Below are 23,077 nucleotides of genomic sequence, written 5' to 3'. Positions count from 1 at the left end.
TAAAATTATACCAAGCAAATTTATTGCTGTATTTCTGCAACAAATAAGACTGAAAGCAGAACTTGTGTATGCTGTTCACAGGTATGGAGACCATCTGGCCTTTAGACTGGTGACGTGCTGCGGTGCTACTCTACTACACGTGACAATTTTCATCTATTATAATACGTCTCCAGTTTTCATGGAGACGTATTATAGCTGTACCTTGGAGTTCATATAGTGAGTAACTATGCAGAGAGTTTATTATGGCTGTTTACTGCGCTGTGGTAAATCCACTCTGTTGTGAGTTACTAATGCTCTAGTGTGTGATGAATCAGATGCATTTTAATTTGACCCAGCATGCCAGAATGCAAACTGTTCTCAGCGGTGGCAGTCATCTGAGCTTTCCTTTATACATGCAAAGAACAACAGTTAGAAAGCTTCTCTAATTAACTCAGCTGCTTAAGGTTTCTAATTTATATATCATAAAAGGAAATTTGGTTTCTGTATCTATAACTTTCTGGTGATATACACCTTTGCCCATATTATGCTTTTATTGTCTGTGGGCAAGTGTTTCAAATTGTGAGTGTTAAATGCGCGAGTTAGGGTTTCACCTCCAATACCTGTATAAAAGATTGCTGTGTAAATATAGTGTGCAAAAAAACAAAAACAGATCTTGTTTCAGATTAATACAGAGAAAAGAAATCCCTTGTAGAAATGTAGTTCTGCAGGTGTTTCAAAATCAAATACCTGCAGAACTACAATCTCTATTCCAAAAAAGTAAATATAAGCAGAATATAATGATTTAAAAAATAAATAATCTAAAAAAAACTATAAAAAAAAATTGTGTCTCTTTTTGAGTTTGATGGCAGCAACATGTCTCCAAAAAGTTGGGATGGTGTCAACAAAGAGCTGTAAAAGTAAGCAATATAAAAAGGAAACAGCTATTAGTACAAGTTAGGGCAGAAAAACTGCATCTTTAAATTGTGGAACATAATCAGAAAACATTTTCCTCAATATAAAATTGTGAAGACTTTCAATGTCTCATCATATACAGTACATAATGTCGTCATAAGAGTCAAAGAATCTAGAGAAAGCATACTGGATGCCCGTGAGATTCAGGCTCTCAGACAGCACTGCAGTAAAAACAGGCATGGTCTGTCATGGAAATCACTGCATGGGCTCAGGAAGACTTACAGAACTCATTGTCTGTAAACACAGTTCACATGCCATCCACGAGTGCAGACTAAAGCCCTATAATGCAAAGAAGAACCAATACATGTGAACATATAAATGGTAAATGGTAAATGGCCTGTATTTATATAGCGCCTTACCAGTCCCTAAGGACCCCAAAGCGCTTTACATATCCAGTCATCCACCCATTCACACACACATTGACACACTGGTGATGGCAAGCTACATTGTAGCCACAGCCACCCTGGGGCGCACTGACAGAGGCGAGGCTGCCGGACACTGGCGCCACCGGGCCCTCTGACCACCACCAGTAGGCAACGGGTGAAGTGTCTTGCCCAAGGACACAACGACCGAGACTGTCCAAGCCAGGGCTCGAACCGGCAACCTTCCGATTACAAGACGAACTCCCAACTCTTGAGCCACGATCGCCCCACATGATTCAGAAACATTGCAATCTTTTCTGTCCCAAATGGACTGAAATGGAAAACTGTTTTGTGGTCAGAAAAATCAAGATTTGAAATTATTTTTGGAAAGCATGGACTCCATATCCTCTGGATTAAAAAGGATAGGGATCATCCAGTTTATGATCAGACCCAGGATTATTGAGCAGCTAGAATCCTATATCATGCAAAAACGGGACAACATTGCTCTCACAAAATCCAACAACTGGTTTCTTCAGTTCCTGGACATCAACAGACTGTTGTTAATGCTACACAGTAATAAAAATGACGCTGTCTCAACTTTTGTGTAATGCATTGCTGCCATCAAATTGAAAAAGAGACACAATTTTTCTTAAAATTGTATATTTTCTAAGTGAAAACATCTGATTTTTTCTATGTTCTATTGTGAATAAAATATGGGTTTATGAGATTTGCACATCATTGCATTCTGTTTTTATTTACATTTTAAACAGCACCACATTTTCTTTTTTTTGTAGAATTGGGTTTGCAACATCTTTAAGAAGGGGGACCGGAGGGTGTGTTCCAACTACAGGGGGATCACACTCCTCAGCCTCCCTGGGTAAGTCTATGCCAGGGTGCTGGAAAGGAGAGTTCGTCCGCTAGTCGAACCTCGGATACAGGAGGAACAATGCGGTTTTCGTCCTGGTCGCGGAACACTGGACCAGCTCTTTATCCTCTCGAGGATACTTGAGGGTGCATGGGAGTTTGCCCAACCAGTCTACATGTGTTTTGTGGACTTGGAGAAGGCATTCGACCGTGTCCCTCGGGGTGTCCTGTGGGAGGTGTTGCGGGAGTATGGGGTGTCTGGCCCATTGCTACGGGCCATTCGATCCCTATACAACCGTTGTAAGAGCTTGGTTAGCATTGCCGGCAATAAGTCGGACTCGTTCCCGGTGGGTGATGGGCTCCGCCAGGGCTGCCCTTTGTCTCCGGTTCTGTTCATAATTTTTATGGACAGGATTTCTAGGCGCAGCCAAGTGGCGGAGGGCTTTCACTTTGGTGGCCTCAGAATCTCATCTCTGATTTTTGCGGATGATGTGGTTCTGTTGGCTTCATCGGGTGAGGGCCTCCAGCTCGCACTGGAACGGTTCGCAGCCGAGTGTGAAGCAGCGGGAATGAGGATCAGCACCTCCAAATCTGAGGCCATGGTTCTCAGCCGGAAAAGGGTGGAGTGCCCACTCCCGGTCGGGGATGAGTTCCTGCCCCAAGTGGAGGAGTTCAAGTATCTCGGGGTCTTGTTCGCGAGTGATGGGAGAAGGGAGCCGGAGATCGACAGACGGATTGGGGCTGCAGCTGCAGTAATGCGGAGGCTGCACCGGTCCGTTGTGGTGAAGAGGGAGCTGAGTGTAAAAGCGAAGCTCTCAATTCACCGGTCGATCTACGTCCTTACCCTCACCTATGGCCACGAGCTGTGGGTAGTGACCGAAAGAACGAGATCGCGGATACAAGCGGCAGAAATGAGCTTCCTCCGAAGGGCGGCTGGTCTCTCCCTTAGAGATAAGGTGAGATGTTCGGCCATCCGGGAGGGGCTCAGAGTAGAGCAGCTGCTGCTCCACATCGAAAGGAGCCAGCTGAGGTGGTTCGGGCATCTGACAAGGATGCCCCCTGGGGACCTCCTGAGTGAGGTGTTCCAGGCATGTCCCACCGGGAGGAGGCCCCGGGGCAGACCCAGGACACGCTGGAGAGATTATATCTCTCGGCTGGCCTGGGAACGCCTTGGTGTTCCCCCGGATAAGCTGGAGGAGGTGGCTGGGGAGAGGGAGGTCTGGGCCTCTTTGCTTAGGCTGCTGCCCCCGCGACCCGGCCTCGGATAAAGCGGATGAAGATGGATGGATGGGTTTGCAACAGACCCTAACAACCTGGTGCATCTGATTGATAAAAAGCATGGGCCCAACAAGAGTGATATCAGTCTGTAAGATGTTAGTTCTCAGTTAACTAAACTGGAAAATAACTGGGAAGATAATAAAATGAAAACATAAAAATGAACTTTAAAGAGTTGTATTCTGCCCTAACCTCTTGAAAATAGAAAATCCACAATAAAACAAATGTAAAACAAACAAGTAGAAACAGAAGTTGGTGCCCGTGATGGAACAGTAAGAAATGGGCTGAATGAAGGGGGATTTATAAGCAGAAAAGCAAATAGCAACTAGTACAAAAAAAAAAAAAAAAAAACAAGGTTGCAGTGGGCTGAAGAGAGACAAGCATAGACTGTGGATGACTGGATGAAAGTGATTTTCAGTCACGAAGCACAAATCTTCACTAGCAGAGGAGATGGTACTGCAACTTTTATACAGTATTTTTCAAATGAAACATATAGAGACGACTGTCTGAAGAAAGCAAGAAAATGTCCCACATCATTTATGATACTGGGTTGCATTACAGATGTGAGGAGATGACACTCATTATCTGAACAGTAAATGCACAGGTATACATTTAAATTTTGGACACTTTCCTGTCCATCAGAGAAAGTAGGTTTGATGATGGTGATGATAATGGATCTTTCCACAGAGCAAAAAGGGTGAACACTTTTTTTTCGGGAGATTCAGATATACTGAATGACAACTGATGGTAGAAACAGAAAAGAAAAATGGTCCAGGATAAAACTCAAATCTGCAAAGCACTTCTGAGATGTTTGGAACCAGCTTGATGGAGAATGTTGTTTTTCCTGAAGTCCATGCCTTAAACCATTCAATGCACGATAAAAGTGTGAGAAGATGCAACAAAGTATTAATTGGCATATTTTTCCTCATGATCCCAACAGGTGATATATGTCCTATCCTTGATCTGCAAAGGAAAAAAAAACCCTCACAGCCTTAATGAAAATAATTTTACATGTTTGAGTTGTTTGTTGTGGGCTGATTGCATAATTTTTGCCAAGGCTTGTACACTGGTCATGCATTGTTCTTATATGATTGTGATATCTAAAAGAGGAAAAACAAACACAGTCTACACACATACACTGACTGGGCATAGGCTCACAATTAACAATGATGCTAAACAGTGACAACCAAAAAGTGTTGTGATAAACTACTTGCTAATAGCTAATCCTATATATGCCAGTCCATTTTTATTTGACACCTTCTTAAATGAAATTGTTACAAAAGCCGGTTCTGTTTTTGCATTCACTAACTGATTACTGTGCATGAGGTACATATTTTTATTCCTTTCATATATGTTATGATGCAAGAAATTGATCATAAGTGTACTATAGAGTCTAGTCTGCCAGCATTACTGCACTTTAGCATGACGCTCACAAACCTATCCTTATCAACCCAGCTACTCAAACCAATCAAGGATTGTTTGAGTAGACAGACGTTATACAGCAGCAGCTATCCAAGGACTATGAAAGCCAATTGTACAGATATCTTGAAAGAAGGAAAGTGTATTTATCATTCTGATGATAGGAACTGTAATCTAAAACATGTAAATTCCACTATTAAATATTTAATAACCATCTATCCATCCATCCATTCGCTTCCGCTTATCCTTTTCAGGGTCGCGGGGGGAGCTGGAGCCTATCCCAGCTGTCATAGGGCGAGAGGCGGGGTACACCCTGGACAGGTCGCCAGTCTGTTGCAGGGCCAACACACATGGACAGACAGCCATTCGCACTCACATTCATTTGCACATTCACACCTAGTGACAATTTGGATTATCCAATTAACCTATCCCCACAAGCTGCATGTCTTTGGACGGTGGGAGGAAGCCGGAGTACCCGGAGGGAACCCACGCAGACATGGGGAGAACATGCAAACTCCACACGGAAAGACCCCGGCCTGATGGTGGAATTGAACTCAGGACCTAAATACTAAATTATTTTAATTTTGTAGTTTATCACATGTAGCCCCCATACCATCCTTCAGGAGGTGCTGCAGCATGCTTAGGCACCACTAGAGTATCAAGACACTACTCTGGGAAATTGTTCATTACTATGGAGCTCAAAAATCCCATTCATATTCTCCCTATGGACTTTGACTATGAGCCATAATGTTATAACCATCCAAAGCAGACTTAGTATGATCTACAAAATAGTGAATAGTGCTCATGTAGAAACCATAAGCCTACATGATATCAACCTTGTTTTACGGACAAAAAATGTTGTAGAAACAGCATCGTCTCTGGTTGGTGGATGCTGCTGTTTAAACCGCAAATGTCAGGATACCCGAGGATTGACTGCAGACTGGAACAGAGCATTCTTGACTGTAATCAGGAATAATCCTAGTTTCCATACGGATAACTGTGCTATACAGTACACACACACGCACAGTCACTGTTCAGTCCTATTTGCCTAGACAAATAAATTCATGTGAGATAAAGATCCATCCATCCATCCATCTCCGCTTATCCTTTTCAGGGTCGCGGGGGGCGCTGGAGCCTATCCCAGCTGTCATAGGGCGAGAGGCGGGGTACACCCTGGACAGGTCGCCAGTCTGTCGCAAGGCTAACACACAGGGACAAACAACCATTCGCACTCACATTCATACCTAGTGACAATTTGGGTTATCCAATTAACCTATCCCCACAAGCTGCATGTCTTTGGACGGTGGGAGGAAGCCGGAGTACCCGGAGGGAACCCACGCAAACACGGGGAGAACATGCAAACTCCACACAGAAAGACCCCGGCCTGATGTTGGAATTGAACTCAGGACCTTCTTGCTGTGCGGCAACAGTGCTAACCACCGTGCCACCGTGCTGCCGTGAGATAAAGATGTGACCTTAAATTAGATGATGCAGATATTTCTGCTCAGAGATCTCCTCTCACTTTCTTGGTGTCACATTTTAACACAGTTAGTATGCTCAACATAAGCCTGTGAGCAGGCTAATGTTGAGGTTAGGTTTTCCTAAACCTATTTAATCAATTAATTTTGGTACTCTAATCAAAACAGTGAAAACAAACTAGGTACGAAATAGAAGCTGTATTTGGTACCTATATTTGATGTCTAATAAAGGAGATTGGGTTGGTTCAGACACTTAAATGTGGCAGTTTCTTTTTCATGTAATGAAATCTTCTCTTAGTTGATATCATGGTTTTACCCCAAGTTTCTTTTCCTGAGGTTTCTATTCTGAGGCCCTCTGTACCTGTGTGTGATTCCTAAGCATGATCATTTACTGTATAAATATTTTAAACACAGCTAGAAGTCAAAGTGCACCAGCCACTATCTCCAAAAAGTTGATTCTGTTCATCTGGACGTAGTGTTTTGTGGGAGAAACGTTTCGTCACTCACCCAAGTGACTTCTTCAGTTCCTTAATCTTAATTAAGATTAAGGAACCGACCTCCCAGACCACTGTTCCTTCAGTGGGCTGGTTTCAGTCATTATGCAAATGTTCTGTTTATAAGATTGGGGAAACCTGCAGTCAGCTGAGACTGAAGAACTTTTTGGAGATTTACTTTCCTGGATGATTGAGAATGCATCAAGACACCAGCCACTATGTTTTCACAACTTAAACTGGCTAGAATAATACACCTTGTGTCAGGAAAACAATATCACTTTGTGTACAGTAGCAATTTGATATCATTAGAATTGGTAGTATTTCAAGCACCAATGGTACCTTAACTCCAGTCTTTTATGAGTAGTTCATGTGCACCCAGTTCTGTTTACAGCATCAGACCTAGATGAACGTGGGGGCGGACTGTGGCTAGAAACCCTGTGGGTGCAGTCCTGTCAGCAGTAGATCTCACCGCCAGCCACAGATCTCACTGGGGGATATTGCAGAAGGTTCTATGATTTTCTCCCACAAATACAGATCATTCTTCTTCTGACAAATGTATAAAAAGCCCTGAAACCATGAGAACTGTTTGCCAGAACATTATCAATGTTACAGCCTTCTTTATGAGGAACTAAAGGAGCAATCAGCTTCCTGTGTGCTCACCGATCCTGCAGCACCCACGCCCTCTTCCTTTTAACGATGCTTAAGTAAACATAAACAGCACTGTATAGTTTTATGGTCTTAATCAACAAAGACTATTTTGGACTCTGGGGATTGCAGCTCTGCTTTTTCCCAAGTACGGTCACCAACATGTCCCTAAAACTTCACACAGATCCCACCGCTATAGGTTGAACCTGAATCCCTCAACAAAACATCACATTTTATGTTATATAATTTTCTTTTTTCTTTTCATGTCTGATTACCTTTTTTCCATACTTGGAACTGTCTGGATTCCTTTTTTAACTGCTAATAAGTCTATGAAAACATATCGTAAAACATAAAACGCTGCCAGAGTGAAATGCTATGTCTTGTGGCAAGAGACAAAAATAAAAAACTAAATATTATATGACAGGTAAAGTAAACTGAGAGTGACAGTGTGTGAAATCAGAGCCAAAGATGTTTGAGTTTTGATCTGCTTACTCATCTGTTTCAGCAGTGATTGTTTGAAAGAGTATTGATAGATCTTTGGCTATCAAATAAAATGTCAGACTTTTAGCTTGCCATGTTTTAGTGCTCAGACTTTAGATACTACAAGTCCGAGTCTATAAATGTGACAGTGTCCCGCACATGTTACAAGCTCAAGAAACATTTGTCAGAGAGTCACTAACCTCCTTTGGGGAACAAAGGCATCTGACCTTTTCCATCTATTTCTAGGAAGCGCGGTAGTGACGGATGCATCCATGCAAGCTTTTGACAGTGTTTGTGTTGGCAGCTAGTTAGTCAGCTGCATCTGTTTCCGCTCTGCTCTTTAGTCATCGCTGATGTTTCTTGGTGGTGCACTCTTTACATGCAGATTCTTTAAAACAACCCAGTCATTCCAAGAAGGGATGGAAGAAAAATGAAGTAAATATATAAACTAATATGTTTTCTGAGACTTTTTTGTTTTTCAGTGCTGTTTGTCTTTGACTGTTTCTGTTACATAATTGCAGACACTTTTTTTGGGTGGTCGGTGGGGGTTGATTATTGGCCCTGAACTAAGGCCTTGAAAAACACATTTTTCCCCCTTTTGTTTTATATCAACTATATATCTATTTATATCTATATCTATATCTTTTTGGATTTATGCTCCAACTATTTGATAGGAAGGCGCTACAACCAAGCTAGCAGATATTTGAAACAATGCTTAGGCCCACAACAGGTTCCGTATGTATAACTTAAAAAAGAAAAACCAAAATGACAATTTAAAGACAGATGTTTCCTCTTTTATAAGAGATACAGAACACTAGAAAGAGTACTTGCCTTATCTCCATTCAGAGCATCATGGATTTCACTGTTCAGAAAATCTGTACACGTTTAGATATTTACATGTATAAATAAATACATCTTCAGGAATTGTGTGCATATATATTTTTATGTGATTGACTCCAAAACGTACATGCAAGCTACATCCAATAATGCATTGTCAGCACCATTAAAGCCCTTATTGATTTAAATTTTGTTTAATTTTTTTCTATGATGCTGATTGATGACTTCTCACTCTTCAGGTTATGACACCAGACTGGCTAATCTGTGCCATCATGAATCCTTGTCATTTCTCTTTAAACCTGAAAGGAATCTTTGTCAATTTGGTGGTCCGATGCATTTCATAATAACACATTTAGAAATTCAGATAAGCTGAAAAAGTAGAAAATATATCACGCCTGATGTCCAGATCGGCACAATTTTTAGTTTTTCTTTTTTCTTTTGTGATATATTTGAATTTTTGGGAACAATAAGGACTTATAAATGCTGATTATATAATTATATTTCTGTTGGTTATTACATAAATCAAGAGTAAATATCATCACACTCAACGATTGCTACATTTAACTAAATGCATATATCATAGACACTTCAACATTACACACCAACACCAAATCCAACATTACATCTCATTGTAGCATAGTCTTGTGTAAGTTGGTGAATACTCTTAAGGATAGAAGAGTGACAAATAACTTGTGATTGAAAGTATAAAATGTAGTCTGAAACAGGAAAGTACATATAAGGTTGGCTTTATCAACTGATATTGCATATATTTTTGAATTTGTAATGCTGCTATAAATGTTGCTAACATTACACTTTGATTTTAGGATTTAACTGTGTGCTCCATTCTTTATCATAAGATCATTCTCATTAGCCACTTGAGGGATTGTCTAGTGCTGAAAACATGCAAGATCAGTTTCCCATGTTTTTCAAAAGTAAATTTACACTAAAAGCAGATCTGGACCTTTTTATTGACTTGGCTTGCATACATACAGTACAGCTTTGGTGTTGTGACATGGGAAAAAGATCTTTCTTTGTATGAAACCACTGTTCTGTTTACTTCTATTTATGAGATTCCCTCCTACTTGATTTTCCCATCTTAGCAACTTGCACTTAAGTGGTAGACAAGGAGCTCCACCACTTAGCCAACTAGCCAGCACTGTCCTCAAGGATGGCTCACACAGGATACATTACAACCAAAAGGTTGGGTGTAGTGAAAATCCACATTTTTATATCTATGTGAGGGTGAGATAACAGACCAGAACCAAAATAGAAAATAGGTTATGTGATAAATATTAGTCATGCATTGATAGTACTCCACTATGTGAGATATTCTTTTATTAAAAAGACAAAGTATTTGGTCCATGCTACAAATTATTCAGGCAATCAACTGATTCAAAACAACCAACTGTTTTACTGCCGTTCCACTTTAATTTCCCTTTGTTTTACCTTTTAAAAAGTCATTTGCTCTACTTTCCATGCAATAAGGTCTTAAGGGGGGGAAATCACAAAACACTTCACATATCACAGTCACATCTTTCTGGATAAAACTTTAATGTCTTCTAAAATGATTTAACATTGTTGTACATTTAAGGTGAATCTTGAGGTTTTTTAATAAAAGCAAAACTGCAAAATGTTTTTCATCGTCTTATCTTAAACTTGTGACTTGGTTTACAGTTTTTCTTTCTTTTGAAAACACTCACTATGTAACCACTGAGCGGTAGGGAAACTTGAAACAGGCACTACTCCATTTCAAAGTAAAAGCTGTGTCTTGTCACTTTTGCTTTCAAGGCAAACAGTCTATGTTTCCGGTATGGGTCACACTGTTCAGAGTTTCACAACTGCATAATGAGTAATTGGTGAGTGTTTGAGGCCAAGTCGGCGCCATGCATGTATTCATGTTGGAACCGCAGCAATATACTATTGACCAAAGATATGGAAGGAGGTTATTGGTGCAGCAATTTATAGCTCTTTGCAACTAATGTCATTTAGCAACGGAAAGCAATACCAATGCGTGTGGTTAGATTTTAGTGACTAGGCCTTAGCAATCGATTTAATAATGACTGTTAGCAACCTCCAGCAACTTCTTTGTACAACTACAGTAGGGGAATACTCATTTTTCTCCAGTTACTCAGCTTTATAGATTTGGAATGCCTTAGTTTTTCAGACCAAATGGAGCAGGTCAGAGACAATAAACTTCTCATCTTCTTCCTCCATCTCTTTTACTTTTTCATGCTACCACCATGTGTCAAAAGTGCATGGTAAACAATGGGGCCCAGCTTACACATAATGATAAATCTGTCTGACAAAGTTCCAACACTGTGATGCAAGTAGTAAGTATATGTTAGGTTATGTTTATAAGGGATTTTTTCAAAAGAATGATTTTCAAATCCCAAACTGAAGAACTAACTTTCTGACCTAGTTAAAGATTTGTCTGGTTTCCATAGAGATTACTTTTACATGTTTTGATATAGATTTAGTGTGTATATTGGTGTGTGTTGGTGCATCCCTGTACTTTTTTCAAAGGAAATTTTGATTTACATTTGAGGTCATGCTAGGAAACCATCAAGTTTAAGAGTCCAAATTTAGGAACGTGCGTGTGTGTGCGGGGGTGGGTGGGTGGAAAGGTGGGGCTATTTCAAAAGGCATTTTTTTCACTTTAGCTGAATTCAAAATGTAATTTTGAAATGTAATATCTATGACATTCACAATTTGGATTTTGGAAAACAAAAGTCTTCCAGATTATAGTTTGCACACACACACACACAGTAGTTTATTATGAATATTTAATCGAAATTCTTCATTAGTTTTCTTTTTTTCAAACCATCTAGCTACTGTTTAAAATCTCCCCACCTACCCACCCCTGCCCTAGCTACTCAATTTAGTTGACCAGGAGCTCCTGGTACTGCTCAGACCGGAGGAAACGGCCAAAGGAGTCTTTCTCCATGAGGGCATAGATCCTCTTCTGGGCCAGGTCAAAGGTTGAAGGGGAAAGCTCCACCAAGTTCCTCAGGGTCACATCCTTGGTGAAGTGGTCAATATTGACCTGTTAGAGAGATTTAAGACAAAAAACCAAAATTCTCTCAGAAGCAAGTAAAACTAGGATAAATAAGAGAAGTTGATATAAAATACGGGTGAAAATACGAGTAATATTTTAATATGTTAGCACTAACAGGCAGGCATCTGTTTCTATCTAGTCTAACCTCTCATGCAAATATGTTTGCCAAGACGGTAACGGCAATAACCTGAAATTTTACACTTAAATGTGATGTCACAGAGGCTACAGTCTTTGTTATTTCTAATTTTATAAGGTCATTCTGATCAAAAAGGTAGATCTTATGAAATAAAAACAAGTATTTCTAAAACTTGTTCACTCAAAACTCACTTGGAAGACTCAGTCATGGTTTTCTCCATGTTAGTTACGGAGTGTACCAATGGTGATAAAAGCAACAGATAAATGATTCTTCTTTCTCTTTGTTGCAAAAGAGAAGAATTACCACTGTTCCAAATGCTGGATTGATTCTCAGTTTTAAAAAGTTTGGTTATAGAAGGCTGATGAATATTATGCTTTTGTTTCTAAATAATGCAATTTGAATTCTGCCTCTAACCAATTTTATATATATTATATACAGCTCTCTGTGGAGTGATTGCTAATCTAGGGTGCTATGTGTTTTGGTTGTCATTCTCCTGCTTTTTGTTTTTTAACTTTTCTTTTATTATTACTAGTTACTTAATCATTCTTAGCCTGGTTTGATGGATTTTCCTTAAGTGGCCCAAACACGCAAAGATTAAAATATGCAAAAAAGTTATGCAGTTGTACCAATGCTGCAAATATTTGTACATTAAGGCTGTTCTGAGTCAAATTTAACCTGTATCTATTTAGATCCACCAGTATGCCTCAAATTGTGGCAAACAATGTTCTTAGTCAGTCTTGAAACTGTGAACCTGTGGACTGTGGAAGGCAGGCAGAGCACAGAAAACCCACACAGGCGGGGGAGAAGTTACAAACACAGAAACGACCCAGCCGAGTTTAAAACCAGGAAACTTCTTGCTGTTTTGGGATAGCACTATTAACTCCACCATGCTGCCTATATCATTATTAAGTATAAAATAATGTTAATATAAAATGATATAATTTAACGTAATGAATTATATTAATAATTGAAGGTTGTAGCGATGGTACTTTGGCATTGTGAAATCAAAAACAAATTCACTCTCAACTTAGGATACAGGATTAATGAGTCATTTAATAATGTCAGATAAACTATTTTTACATTCCAAACAGATCTGTGCTTTGGAATTCAGCATAGACAGTCATTATGGAAATCTTGTCCTGGGTCAGTTTGACCTGGAACATACTGTGAACACATGAAATACTTAGAGTATGGAGAGTGTTAAAGTAAGAGGTCAAGCATCAGTTTCCACTTTGTGAAACAAGCAATGTATGATTAATTTGAAGATTAACTATCTATCATCTTTATGAGGCTGAGCTGATGAAAGAGTAGGGATAGGGAAGTGACATGAGTGCCTGACCTCTCTGGGTCCCTCAGACTGGATAAAGTCTTCGTAGATCTTCTTTGCCTTGGCAGCCATCTTCGCTGGGTTCTTGGTCTTCTTGAAATCCTCACAGGCCATCCAGAACTCGATGTTCTCATCACTGAACTCAGACTGCAGGAAGCTACGGAAGGCAGACAGACCATCTGATAGAGGGAGACACGACAGAGAAGGTCATGAACTGATATGTTATAGGATACAGACTCACAGGTTGTTATCAAAATCTCTCTCCTGGTATGCACTTCACTGAGGAAATATGTTGGCAATTGTAAGCTTCAGTTAAGTTACAGTGACAGTCTAAGTCAAACTAAACATGATTTGAGTATATCCGTTACACTTCAAACATGGCTCAAGAATATGGGTAATGTCATATTCCCGCAAAGACTACAAAGTTAAAACTGGAAATGAACACCATACAAAACGCATCTTATTTTGAAATGGGTTCCAAGTTTGTCACTTAATGAAGAGACTTTCAATTTACTAACGATACAGAGGAGTCAGCTGTTAAGGTGAAATGTCAGAACAGTACAAAAGGATCTCTGCAAATCACAGTATTATATCATCAACCACTGTGCTTATTAACAGCTTTTGTCTACAAAAAGGGACTAATTAGAGAACAGCTTACATACAGCAATGTAGAAAGAAAGGGACTTACATGTGCTATAATGTATCATTTCTTTTTATTTGATGACTGTACGTAAAAAAACAAACAAACAAAAAATAAATAAATTAAAGGAACAGAAAGCTCCAATGTCATTCTAGCAATGGTGACATTGATAAGGAACACTGATAACAAAAACAAAGAAAAAAACTCAACATGGGTTGTTCTGAGTCCACCATTAATATAACTTGTGAGAAAACTGTTTGCGTCCAATGAAAAAATAAAGACTTCTGTTTTTATTCAGTTTGCAGGGCTCTAGAGTGCGACCAATTTGGTCACAAATGCGACCAAATTTTTCAGTGGTGCGACTAAAAACAAAATATTTGGTTGCACCTGTGCGACCAACTGTTCGGGTAGCAAAAAAACCCCCCAAAAAACTGCAACCTTCCCTGTGGTCAACAACAGACACACATTTTGCCCCTATCGTGGACTAAACCAATCAGAGATAGTCAGGGGCGGGACTTCTCTGATTGGCCGTGGTCCAGTTGAAAGTGCAGGTGGCAGTGGGAGGTGAGTAGCTTGAATAAAGCGATATCAATTAATTAAATCCTGAATCGACTTTTAAATATAACTGTGTTTTGCCAGAAACGCCAGATTCTCAGATTAAAGCTCACAAAACCATTTCAACAACAACCAAACAGCAGATGAGAGCAGGTACACGGATTCCACACAAAGACGTAAACACAGACCCGACGCATCAGAATCAACTTTGTCTTTCTCGGCTTTCTCACCCGACGGCCCGTAGACGGACACGCTGTCGGAGCTTAGCGGTTCTGATGCGTCCGGTCCGTGCTGTGATTATGTCTTTTTTGCGCTGATTCTGAGCTGCAGGTTTTGTCTCTCTCCAACCAAAATTCACTGAGCCAGCAGCAAAAGAAGCAGCAAACTGCGCTTCACATTTGATCAATGTCGTCATGAATTTTGCTGTTTTGCTTCCACGACTATTAAAATCACACTTCATGCACAGCTAGCTCTCTCTCTATCTCTCTCTGTACTTCAAGAACAGTTTCCCGTCTCCAATCTCTGTTTTCTGTATTATTCATTCGCTTATTACCCACCAGTCTACCGTTGTTTACAGCGCTGTCGGCTGCTGTCTTTTTCTTTTCTTTTTCTTTTTTTCACTTGAATGACCTCCGACAAGAAAGGCTATTTTTTCTGTTGTTCAATACTGAAGAAATTTAAACTTTATATGCAGAACATTGTAGAATATTTTTAAGGTTATCTGCTATAAAAAGCCAGACCAGGAAAATCAGCTTCATGTTTTTCTGTGTTTTATTCTCAGTTACTTTCACACAAAGGCATCTGCTGTGATGTTCACAATTCTGATGAAGTCAGTACTGATAAATGATCAGAATTATAATATTTCTGACTGTCTGAGGCTAAATTGAATCGAATCGGGACTTTGAAAACCGGAATCGAATGGATTATAGAAATCAGTGATGATACCCAGCCCTAGTGAGGAGCCTAGGCACGACAGAAGTGGATGTAGCTGTAATAGGAAAAGAACTATTGCTAACTTTTCTTTTAAGTTAAGGCCTGATCCTTCTGAAATTCATAGCCAGTGCTCTGACACGGTGTCATCAATCTTTGAAAGCTGAAAAAGCACAGTGTATCCAGAAAAACACATTATATTATATAAATTATTATAAAATTTGTGTGCACCTAACTTTTTAAAGTTAGGCGTACCGGTACGCCCATGGCAAAAAGTTAGTCTAGAGCCCTGAAGTTTGTTATGGATGGCAGCCAAGACTTAGGAAAAGCTAATAATTTGGATTGTAGAGGAGAAACTCCTCCATTCCCAAGCAGCAATGTTTCGTGCTAAAAAATGTAGCCACTTAGGTTGTCTCTAAGAGCACATCCTCTCTAAAGTGACAGGATCTACTTATCAGCTCTTTAATGCTCTTTCATTTAAAAATGCTAAAATCCATGTGCAAACCCAGACACAGTCGGCAGTAATGACAGACTCTACTCTTGCAGAACAACACTCCTTGTCAAACAGTAGAAACTGTTTCCGAACAACTCAATGAGCACAAGAAATGGTTCAAAAGGAGTGTTGACTCAGCCTCTAGATTTTCCAAAGACTAATCCCACTGCATATTAACTGAAATAAGTCTGATCCACAAAGGCCCCAACCTTCAGCCCACAAGGCCCAAAGGATCTATTGCCAGAGTCCCAGAGTCATGGTTTTATGTATGAAAGACTGTTTTTTTGTTAATTTTCACTAAACTTGGGGAATCAAATGCAGGACAGAGATCCAAATGTTTAAGCTCACAATAGCACGTTTTTAGCTGATTCTGGTCTCTGTGGCTAATTTCCCACTAGACTGCTTTTGCAGAGCTGGGCTAAATTTTATGAAGGCTTAAAAATACTTGTTAATACTTGAGAGCCTGTTGCTGCTCGCATATTAATGCCAAGTGACAGGTGTGTGCTGACTAGCTGTCTGCTGATTACTTCCTCACCCAAGTCACTGAACTGGACCTTTCAACCATGTTTGTGATGTTGGTGTCTTTTGTATGATTTTTCCCAAATTATTGTTATGTGACACATAAGTCTGTGGATGCAGCTTGTGCTAACTTTGCACACCTCCCCCTTGTCCAAATATGGACACTTCTGGCTCCCCTTGCAAAAAGCTGGCAGTGACATAAAACTAAGTCAGTGCTTCAAGGCTGTTTTTCTCAATGCAGTGGGTGATGTCACAGAGGCTATGTCAGTCTTTTGTATAATGTCTGTGGTTACTCCTCTACTTTCCGTTACCACACTCCAGGGAGAGGGTGACAACCATGCCGTCTTTTAGAAAAGGTCAGGCATTTTTCATGAATTAAATCCTAAACCCCCCACCACCCCCCACCAACCCCTCAATAACTGACCACTGTTGCTGTTTTTTTTTAGAAAAATATCAGTCCACCTATACTTTTCTAACTGCTACCTGTTTTCCATTTGTCATACGTCTGTTTTTCCCCTCCTGACTAAAACCATAATTAAAGCATTACATAGCAGACACCTCAGTTTCAAAAGCCTTTATTTGACAAATGAAACTGCCAATGTTACACATTCCATGTCTAAATAGGACTTTACATGATTAAGAAGCTGACAGAATTAATGTAAACTGTGCCTAGATTACAATGCATTTCTGTTGTTACTGATTAAAAGCGGATGGATGGTGTATGTTATTTAGTGGGGCTTTACCTCATACCTTTAAAAAAAAAAATCCACAAACAATTAAAAAAAAGCCCCCACAACTTTATAAACATTTAGACAACTACCTTTCAGGAATGTCAAAAAGTAACAAATTGATTATTTATGGACAAATATAAAAGCACTTTGGTTATCACAAAATAATTATCCAAACTAAAGCTTGATAAAACAGCCACTCATTTCCCCGAAGGCCATTGTAGCTCAACACAATGCCTGCAAAAGGTCCCATTGTCTATACGGGCATATGCTGCAAATGATAAGCTTTCTGCTGCGGCCTCAGGCCTTTATCTTCAATCTAAATGGCTAGCTTGATTAAAAATAGCTCAGAGTCCTAATCAAGTTGTTGCTTTTTCTTTTTTTGTCTTTTTTGGAACGAGTACAAGGGCACACAAAAAGCAAAGCGCACATGCACAGGCACAAGTTTGTAAATGAGAGCTGCAGCGACCAAAGAACACAGCCTCGTGTTTAGTGTTTGTGTATCTGCCTTTGACTCGATACTCATGAAATTAGTTTTATTAAGCTCCAGTGAACCTTCTTGCTGATAGCAAGTGAATTATTCAGCAACACGTTTAAAAACAAAACCCCTAAAAATGAAATTACTGTAATTTAAACCAAAATACTATGCCACCAATTAAACCCTTTTTATGTCAAGTGTAATCTTTTTTTCCTTTTTTACAGGTAGTTATGCATTATGTATTTTCTTCATAATATTGACTGTTGTGCGAGGGCGTTGGTGGTGGGGTTGTGGGGGACAGAGTGTATCTCTGTGCATGAGAGAAAATAATTCATTTACAATCCCAGGGGACTTAACAAGGAAAAGCCATAAAGACTAATGTTAATGCAAAATATCATGTAGATAAATAATCACGGTGTGACAGTTTGCGGCAACTGTGCAATAAATCAGTGCTGCTGGAATCACTTAGACTGCTCCCTAGAGATGTAACCAAAACACCCATAACCTTCCTGGGCTGGTATACACATTTATTCAAGCATACAAACACTGGAGGAACGTACATCTCTCTGCCCCAGACGGTGCTGAAGGAGCCACTTAGAAAGGTTCATTGCCACTCCACTGAGCTCGGTAGAGGAAATGGTTCTCTGTTCACGTATCAGCAACATCTGTATCTAGGGTTTGTTTTAATGCGCAGGGGCCACCTAAGTGACTTATTAGCTGGGGAGTTTACACGTAGTACTAAATACCGCTAACCATTAGAGTTAATCATCAGTCTTGCAGGCTCTCAGGCTTTCTGTTCACTTTGCGAGGTAAACAGCCGAGCCAGAAATTGAGTGTTTGCTGCGCATAGTGACTGTAAATATTCCTTTCCCTTCTTCTTACATTTTTCAGCATCTATGCCAAAAACTCTCTTTATATAACTCTGTCCCCTGCAAACTATTTCATTATGTGTATTATGTGTTTTTTTTGGATAGATATATCATTAGATAAATGCATTTTATCCCCTTTTTAAAGATTTAAAGATGTTATATAAAGGTTTTTTTTATTCATATTTCACCAAGCTCCTGCTACCCATAGTGTACTGTAAACCCATGCAGAGTGAGCACATAATATTGGATGAGATAAAGATCAAAACCTTATCGTCACCATCTCTCTTATCCAATTAAAACACCATGGCCACATGTAGGTCTTAAGCACACACGTTTGCTGTCATGGAAACCAAAGCCTGCTAGCTGTACTGTTTCTGTTTAAACTGTCTTGCAGACAGACACCAGACCTCAAAGAAGGCATGTTTTCACCCTTTGACACTGATTAAAGTTAAACTACAATGATAGCTCTTACATAATGGAAATGACAGCTTTGGACAGAAGAAAATAATGATGTTCTTCAGGCTTCTCTATGAGTACAACAAAGCAAATTCACTGTGTGGTGCACGTAAAAGGGTAACTTTACTTGGAAAATGTTCAATTTTGGGATTTCAGAAAGCAGAATTGTTGGTGTGCATTTCTGACTTTGCTGTTACATAAACTGAAAGACGTGTGAGGTCCAATATCAAGAAGCAACAACTTTCTTTATTTTTTTTTGAAAAAACACTTTAGAGACCAAACACTTTTTAGTAACAGCCACATCCACCTATTCATGCGGTGCTTTACTTAACACCCTTTCTATCTGCCACACACACATTTATAAGGAGACGTCAGGGGCACTACTTGAACATGTGTACTGGAGGAGACCTTCCAATCCACTCCAACTTCTCGAGCCACAGATGTCACATAAAAAAATAAAACTCAGCCTTTTACAAAAAATAGGCAACAACAAGAAACGCAACAAAACGTTCAGCTTGAGCTTTCTGGTTAAGAAAGTGTAAGTGTGAGAAATAGAGAGGGTTGACTTACAGCTGTTGTTCAGGACCCGGTCCAGACTCTCACGCCATTGAGAAGCCTCTTCAGGAGCAGGCCTGTGTGCACAAAAACACCTCTTTTCAGTCAGGAGGAAAAACAGTGTAAAACTTACCTCAGGAGCTAAGAAGGCTTTCTTTACGGTCTTTAGCTGCCATGTTGTTAGTGCTTGAAGCTTACAATTTAAACTGCAAAAAAACAGTTATTAAGGTAAACTTATGGTACAAAACTGCTTCCTGCACAATGCAGAGACTGCTAAGTGGCAGTAAAGGTAAAATGTATGTATTTATTAATAATCAGGAAACATTTCAGCCTTCTCACTGAATAACTGTACAGACACCTTTGTACATGAGTGCTGATCCAACCCAAAACAATCCTTGACTTTGAGAAATCTCACTCAGACTCTTTTTTTAAAGCAGCCGGTTAGACGTAGATCGTTGTTGATCAACACAGGTGTTAATAATCACAATAATTAAGGCTCAGACCTAAAAAAAAATGCTTCTTTAATTCTTTAGTGTTTGCCTTGTTTTCCTTTGAAAATGGTTGGGGAAAATAAAAATGACTGTCAACAGACACCAAGTAAACCTCTGATGAACTGTTGCCAGACAGCTTCAGAAAACAGGCTATAAATATTCAAACACATTGTATTGTACTGTATTGTCCTTGTCTGAAAAAAGCCAGATGAAAGCTTTTGAACTGAGTTTGCACTATAAGATTTCACATTTCTGCAGAGGAAAAATAGACCGTCTATGTCTGAATCTTTCCCCGTCATTTCCACTGAGCTCCAACTTTAAACTCATTCAAAGTGGACTTTTATTAAAGAAATTGGACAAAGAAGTCAGATTGTGAAACAATGCTGCCTTCCAGTCACCTTTTTAGGGAGCATTTCCAAAGCAGCCTGCTTTTTTTTATGGGGGAAAAATAGTTGGAATAGCTAGTGAGTGACACCCAATCTGTATCTTTAAAAAAAAACAAAGGAAAAAAAGTGTGCTTCAGAAAAAATGAGGGTTAAGAATAAATAATAAGAATTCAAACCAAAGCTTACGGAATAACGAAACATAAATTCGATTTTCTCGATGATATAAGAAAAAAAATGGAGTTCTGACAGCTCAGGCAGGAGAGCTGCTGCGACTGCTGTCAGCCAAACTAAACAAAAAGGTCAAAGGAGCTGCAAGACAAATTTATAATAAATAAACCCAAATAAAGCTTCTGCCACAGCCACATAAACCTTCCTCAAAGCTACACTGTGGCTGGTTTTTAGGTGGTAAAAAAAAAAAAATCATCATGCTTTTACTGACACAAGTCAAGGTCTTTCTAGTCTAGTTATGCTACAATTTATTTAAAACATTTTCCATTATGTTAAAAACAAACATTAAAGGCAAAAGTTTCCCTTACAACACCAAAAGTCTAGGTGTACAGTAACAGAAGACAAATAAACACAAAAAACCGGCATAATTTAGCATCTCATACATATTTTTCCACTACCACAGTCTGTTCAAGGCAATGCATTTGAAATCTCAAGCTTTGTACCGTCACACTCCCAACGTCTGAGCCCACTCAATGTCTGGGGAGGTTTCACTTGATCTCCACATCTTGTACCTGCTTGGGGCTCTGTTCTCCCGCTTTACCATCAATTATCTGGTTAACAGATAATCAGGAAAATACTACCCACATCACAGACATTCAGCCCTCGGAGGGAAAAACACTCACTTCTGGAGCTTCTCCGGTTTCTTTTCAGTCTTCTCAGGGTAGGGGATGATGAGGTCGATGGCATTTTCCGGCTTCTGCAGTAAGACTCCTAATTTCGACTTGATCTCCTTAGCCCTGAATGACAGAAAGAAGAACGGGACAACAACGCGTTAACATCTAACAGTCCGGTCCAGATGCTTATCAAATTGTGACACTGTGATAAGTGTCATCCTCTAACCAGAGTAGTATATTTGAACAGGACACTGACATTACACTCACAAGTAAAAATCTGCTTTAACAATCAGTGTAACACAGCTTCAGAAATAAAGCTGCTAAAACTGTTAAAAAAAAATAAGTCAGGAACAAAACCTAAAATCCAGGTCTTGTTTTTATTTTAGTATTTACCACACTTTTTTTTCTCTTTCTCTCATTAAGCAACATGCCTGACCTCCTTCAGTGTTTGAATGCTTAAGCAATACACTATTCATCTGTAAAACAATAAAAGCTTTAAAACAAGTCATGTACATTATTCTCTGTGTCAAAAAGCCTGTTTAAAAATAATTTATAGGAGGGAGAAAATAGACCACAAAAGTAAAAACTCATAAAGTGAACTTCTTTTTGATTTAAAGTGCTTTCCAGTGCATACTGTTAACTTTAATGGCACAGAACTCCCACAAACAGGTTACAAAGCTTAGTCAAACTTTGCGGGATCCAAACCACATCACAGCAACACACTATTAAGATGTAAGCAATGATTCAGTACTCACCTTTCGAGGCAGGTTTGGGGTAAAGCGGCTAATCCTTTGCACATTTTCCAGTGCTTTCAATTGCAGTAAAGAACAAATTCAGTTTTCCTGTTAACCCACAGTCACTCCAGGGTTCCTTTTCCTTTCTGACTCTGCCTTTCAGCACATAGGGAGTTTTATACAGATGCCTTTTGGGCTGCGGGCCAACAGCTAAGCCAATCAGACTGGAATGTGTACTGCACGGGTAGCCTGGCTGAGGAAGGGTGGGTTTTCAGATGTGAATGGCTCTTTGCTTTGAGGTTTTAATTAACTGGTCCAGATACAGAAAGGAACATTAGATTTCACTGATTTAAAGTTTATGTAACAGGGATCTGAAGGTGCTAATCACGGTGTGGTTCCCATCTTGTCAGTGTGTTTATTTTATTTGCAGTGATGCATTTGAAAACAGTTCTTCTGGATTTTGTATTTATAGTTCCTGTTATATTTGTTAGTACCAATTTGTTTTCTGATCCTATTTACAGGATGTTTTTTTTTTTTACCATTTTACACATTTCTTTTAATCTGACACATGAGCGTGGCTAAGAGTGAATGTGTTTACAGTTCAATTGAGTTCTTTTTGTATATCACAAATCACAATAACAGTCTGCTCAAGGTGCTTTATGTTTGAAAAACCCCCACAATAATACACTATGCTATTGTTTAAAACTATAAAACTATAATGTATAACTTAACTGCGACTGAAGTTTGATGCTAAGTATGAGCTAATGTTTAACTTGTTTTGTTCCAGTTAATTGTGTCAGCTGTGTATACATAGACTTTTTTTTAAAAAAGTCACTTTATTTGGCTTTTCCCCGCCCAATGTACTGAGCAAAGAAGAAAGAAAAAAGGCAAATGTACACATTAGTTATAAAGGTATTTTTTTATTCATGTCGGGCTATTGGGCTAATTTTGATTACAAACAAAAATCTGCAAAACTGTTGTTATTTTTAACCAAATTGAACTTTTCAATTTATTGAGTATTAATAGTTTAAAGCCATTTATATGGATATCTGAAACCCCAATCTGGGACTTTTGTAGG

At 39.3% G+C, this 23,077-nt stretch overlaps 1 protein-coding gene across 1 annotated transcript; it reads right to left on the bottom strand.

The window, feature by feature from the left end:
• Positions 1-8,740: 8,740 nt before the first annotated feature.
• rgs5a (regulator of G protein signaling 5a) lies at positions 8,741-22,179 on the bottom strand. Its single transcript, XM_086268611.1, has 5 exons — positions 22,021-22,179; positions 21,275-21,388; positions 19,562-19,623; positions 13,336-13,502; positions 8,741-11,848 (listed from the first exon to the last, which is right to left on the bottom strand). Exons 1-5 carry the CDS (start codon positions 22,062-22,064, stop codon positions 11,684-11,686), a joined length of 552 nt encoding a protein of 183 aa, XP_086124737.1. The 5' UTR covers positions 22,065-22,179; the 3' UTR covers positions 8,741-11,683.
• Between the last annotated feature and the right edge of the window lie 898 nt (positions 22,180-23,077).

Source organism: Aulonocara sp. 'chitande type north' Nkhata Bay, linkage group LG17 (genome assembly GCF_057382095.1).
Source record: "Aulonocara sp. 'chitande type north' Nkhata Bay isolate Kocher_YH1m ecotype deep benthic linkage group LG17, A_spYH_male_GT1.1, whole genome shotgun sequence".
NCBI lineage: Eukaryota > Metazoa > Chordata > Actinopteri > Cichliformes > Cichlidae > Aulonocara > Aulonocara sp. 'chitande type north' Nkhata Bay.
Note: the sequence above shows the minus strand (reverse complement) of the source record. Positions and strands in the feature narration are given on the sequence as shown.